This window comes from Castor canadensis, chromosome 1, assembly GCF_047511655.1.
Source record: "Castor canadensis chromosome 1, mCasCan1.hap1v2, whole genome shotgun sequence".
Classification (NCBI taxonomy): Eukaryota; Metazoa; Chordata; class Mammalia; order Rodentia; family Castoridae; genus Castor; species Castor canadensis.
In genome coordinates, this window is record NC_133386.1 from 140,919,752 (window position 1) to 140,923,767 (window position 4,016).

Here is a 4,016-nt window from a genome sequence, read left to right on the forward strand (position 1 = left end):
AGAGAAGGCCCTGGAATGTCCTACTAAACAACTACTGGGGAAATGGAAAGATCAAGAATATAGTCCTAGGTCAGACAAAAGACTGATGTGATGAAAGTAAGGGAAGACAAAAAAGGGTATAGCAATGATGACAGATATCAACATATCAATGGAGATAGGTTGAAAAATAGAATATTATACTCAACAAAAATAGGAAGTGTTGTGTGGTACTGGTGGTTGAATTCAGGGCCTAGCACTCACTAGGCAGACATCCTAGGATAGGTGGGGTAAATTCAAATATGATATATTTAATAAGTTGTAAGAATGTTTGTAAATGCCACAATGTACCCCCAGCACAACAATAAAAAATAAAATATAAATTTTATGAAAACAAATAAAATAAAATAAAATAAAATTTAGGATGCATGAACATGGTCTTTAGAACACAAGTCTTTCCTTGGGCCATTTTCAGTCTTGAACAACCAGTTTCTTCTGGAAGAAGCAAAGCTGTTTCTGATTCAAAACAGCTTCATTTGATGTTGATTTTTGTGACATAAGACTTCGAACTCTAGGACCTTCTTCACTGTTGGTTTTGGTAAGATAGAATGGTGAAAACCTCAACAATTCAAGTATAAAGATTCAAAAGGAAACATTCTTTTAAAACAGCTTAAAATGTGATTTTTGAAAGGAAATTAATATTGAAACTTCTAATTACTCTCCCACTACCTAAAACTATATTATATATTGTCATAGAATTTACTTCCTGATTCATTTCTAGAACATTCGCCTTCATTCTGAAATGCTGTCTGAAAGAAATCAGTTGGCTTCTTGTCTCCCAATTTAGGCAATCTAATCCTCATTGCTAGTTGTCATTATTAGGCTTTTGGAACTGTATGAAAGTCTTCTGTATGCTTGTGATACCATTTTAAATACTTCTTTTCAAACTAAAATGAAAATTTCCCATTTGAAGATGAGTTAAAATGTATAAAAGTACAAAGAAAAAATTAAAATGCCCCAAACCACACTAATCCTAGTAGTTACCATTCATGTATGAGTGCATTACCTAAATCATTTATATATATATGCTCTTCTTTTTAGACTAAACATCAAGATTTATGAGCAATATTTTATGTCCATTATACTTTAATATTATATATCGATAATTCTTCACATTTTTCGGCGAATAAAAGAAATAGCACTAGAGATTCAATTTTACATTTTTCTTTTAGTTTCTTTTCTTTTTTCTTTTTCTGTTGTTTTTTGGGGGGGAGGGAGGGATAGGGTTTCATTGTGTAGCCCAGGCTGAACTGGAACTTATACTTCAGCTATGCTGAGATTGCGGATGTGTGCCATTACATAGTTTTTCTATTTGGTTTCTTGAGTTTTTGCATTCCTATATACATATTTCTGTTTCTAAAATTCTGTTTCTATAGAGAGACTTGCAGAGGATGATATGTGTAATATGTGTATTTTTTACTATTTCATATGACTTCTAAATTCCTTTTAAAAATTCCAGAAATGGAGGGGTATAAAGGACAGTGTGTGGGGGGGTTAATTCAGTATGATATATTTAATACATTGCAAGAACATTTGTAAATGCCACAATATACCCCCACCCAGCACAAAAATAAGAAAAAAGTATAACCAACTTGTACTTCTATTTATAGTATAAATATGATCTATTTACCTTAGTTATCTATAGTCATTGATTTAATACATGAAAAATTTTTATTTTCTCATAATGAGGAACATAGATCAATTATGTTTTCATTATCTATCATAGGTCTCAGAGTTCTCATTCTTCATATACTGAAAATTGTCCCCTTTATTCTGGAGAATGCTAGCCTCTGGGTGAGTTGCTCACAGAGATGACTTTGTCATGATAAATAATGGCCTGTTCCTATTGACCCACCAGATCTATGGGGCAATAAGATGTACTGTGATCCTTGGCTCAGGAGTCTTTTCCACAACATCCTTGGATAACCCTGTCTCTGATCTGTTTGGTCCTAACTCCATAGATGATGGGGTTGAGCATGGGGGGGTACCAGTAGATAGACATTAGCAAACATGATATGAACCATTTGGGGCACCTGGTGACCAAAGCGATGAGTGAGGAAAGTGAAAAGGGCTGGGATATATAAAGCCAAGATAACACAGATATGAGAAGCACATGTACCAAAAGCTTTGAAGCGGGCTTCACCTGAAGGTAACTGTAGAACAGCTCTCAAAATCATCACATAGGATATACCAATCACCATCATATCAAAGCCAACCACAAAGAAGACCACGAAGAGCCCATATCCACGATTGATTCTAGTATCAGCACACACCAATTTGAGCACAGCCATGTGTTCACAGTATGACTGGGGAATGACCATGTTGGGGCAGAAGGGCATCCTGGAGATCATGAAGCAGAAGGGGCTCACCCACAGCAGCCCTCTCACCATCACAACTGCCCCTAGTTTGACCACCACAGATGTGGTCAGGATACTAGAGTGCCTGAGTGGGAAGCAGATAGCCACATAGCGGTCCAAGGCCATAGCCATGAGAACTCCAGACTCCACAGAAGAAAAGGTGTGGATGAAGAACATCTGGATGAGGCAGGCATGATATTCAATCTCATGAACATGAAACCAGAGTATGGCCAACATTTTAGGTTGTGTGGAAGAGGACAGGACCAGGTCAGTGATGGCCAGCATGCCCAGAAAGAGGTACATGGGCTCATACAGGTTGTGGTCAGTTTGGATTATATGCAAGATGGTGATGATTCCAACTATAGCCACGACATACATGACACAGAATGGAAAGGCAATCCAAAACTGAGTGTTCTCCAGCCCTGGGATTCCAAGCAGGATGAAGAACGCAGGATGAGAAGAGGTGTTTCTTGAAGGTGGCATGAGAGAATGGGTAATGTTTTTTCTGTGGTGGAGATAATCTGGTGTTTGTAGATGACAAAACTCAAAGCAATAATTGATAATACTTATAAATTTTTTCAATTGTACAACTGGGTAATAAGGTGATTGGATTTAATGATAAACTGGAATTATTTTAATTTTGTAATAAATATTTTCTAACACAGCTATACTAGCCATTGTTTTATTCATTTTTATGTTATTCAAAATGGGTTTAGAACATGTAAGTTTCAAGTATAATTGTTTCCTATTGAATAAATGATTTTCTTGAAAGTAGAATCCATTAAAGGAAAACTATCATAATAATCCTTGCCCTTCTATTCTTTAAAGCTAACAACTTGCTTGCTCTACCTTTCAAATAGGTCCATTTTATCTCTCTGTAAAGTCATTTGGGCAGCATTTTTGTGTAAGAAGGCAGCATGGCTTAGAGGACCAGTACAATTTTTGTAACGTTGTTGAACTATCTTCAACTATAGGAGAGTTGCCATAAGGATTTAGGTTTGAATGAAACTAATTGGCCAATCATCACTCTGTATTTAAATATGTTGTCTTTAGTACATGGGTCTTCCTAGATTAGAGGTCAGGAAACTTCTGTAAAACCTCAGAACATCAATATTTTATGCTTTGTGGGTCATACAGTCTCTGTTGAAACCAGTCCTTTTAGCCATTGTGGTGCAAAAGTAGTCATAGTTCATACAAAAATGCATGTGTATGGGTGTATTCCATTAAAAATTTATTTACACACACTACAATCTGTATTTAGTCTGCAAGCTGCAGTTTATCAAGATCTGCCCTAGATGGGAAATTTTACGTGAAGTCAATTTTGAAACCTGCCCTAATCCTAGCACCTCTGATCTTGGATAAATATTTGCTGAAGGAAGTAACAAGTAAGTGCTATTACTCAGGTTGTAACAGACTTTTTCTTTAGGTGCTACTGGGTTTAACTTCAGGGCCTTGCACTTGCTAGGAAGGCACTATACCATTTGAGCCATGCCCCCAGTCCACTTTTAATTAGTTAATTTTCAAATGGAGCCTCAGGTTTTTGCCTAGACCAGCCTGGATTGCTATCCTCCTTTTTATACCTTCCTGTAGCTGGAATGACAGATGTGAGTCACCATGCCCAGC

At 36.6% G+C, this 4,016-nt stretch overlaps 1 protein-coding gene across 1 annotated transcript; it reads right to left on the minus strand.

Moving 5' to 3' along the window:
• Positions 1–1,985: 1,985 nt before the first annotated feature.
• Positions 1,986–2,876, minus strand: LOC141420897 (olfactory receptor 52R1-like). The gene has a single exon (XM_074066684.1). The coding sequence runs from the start codon at positions 2,874–2,876 to the stop codon at positions 1,986–1,988; it is 891 nt and encodes a 296-aa protein (XP_073922785.1).
• Between the last annotated feature and the right edge of the window lie 1,140 nt (positions 2,877–4,016).

What these genes read in the sequence shown, in the direction of transcription:
- LOC141420897 (XM_074066684.1), bottom strand. Translation starts at nt 2,876, where the DNA reads ATGCCACCTTCAAGAAACACCTCTTCTCATCCTGCGTTCTTCATCCTG.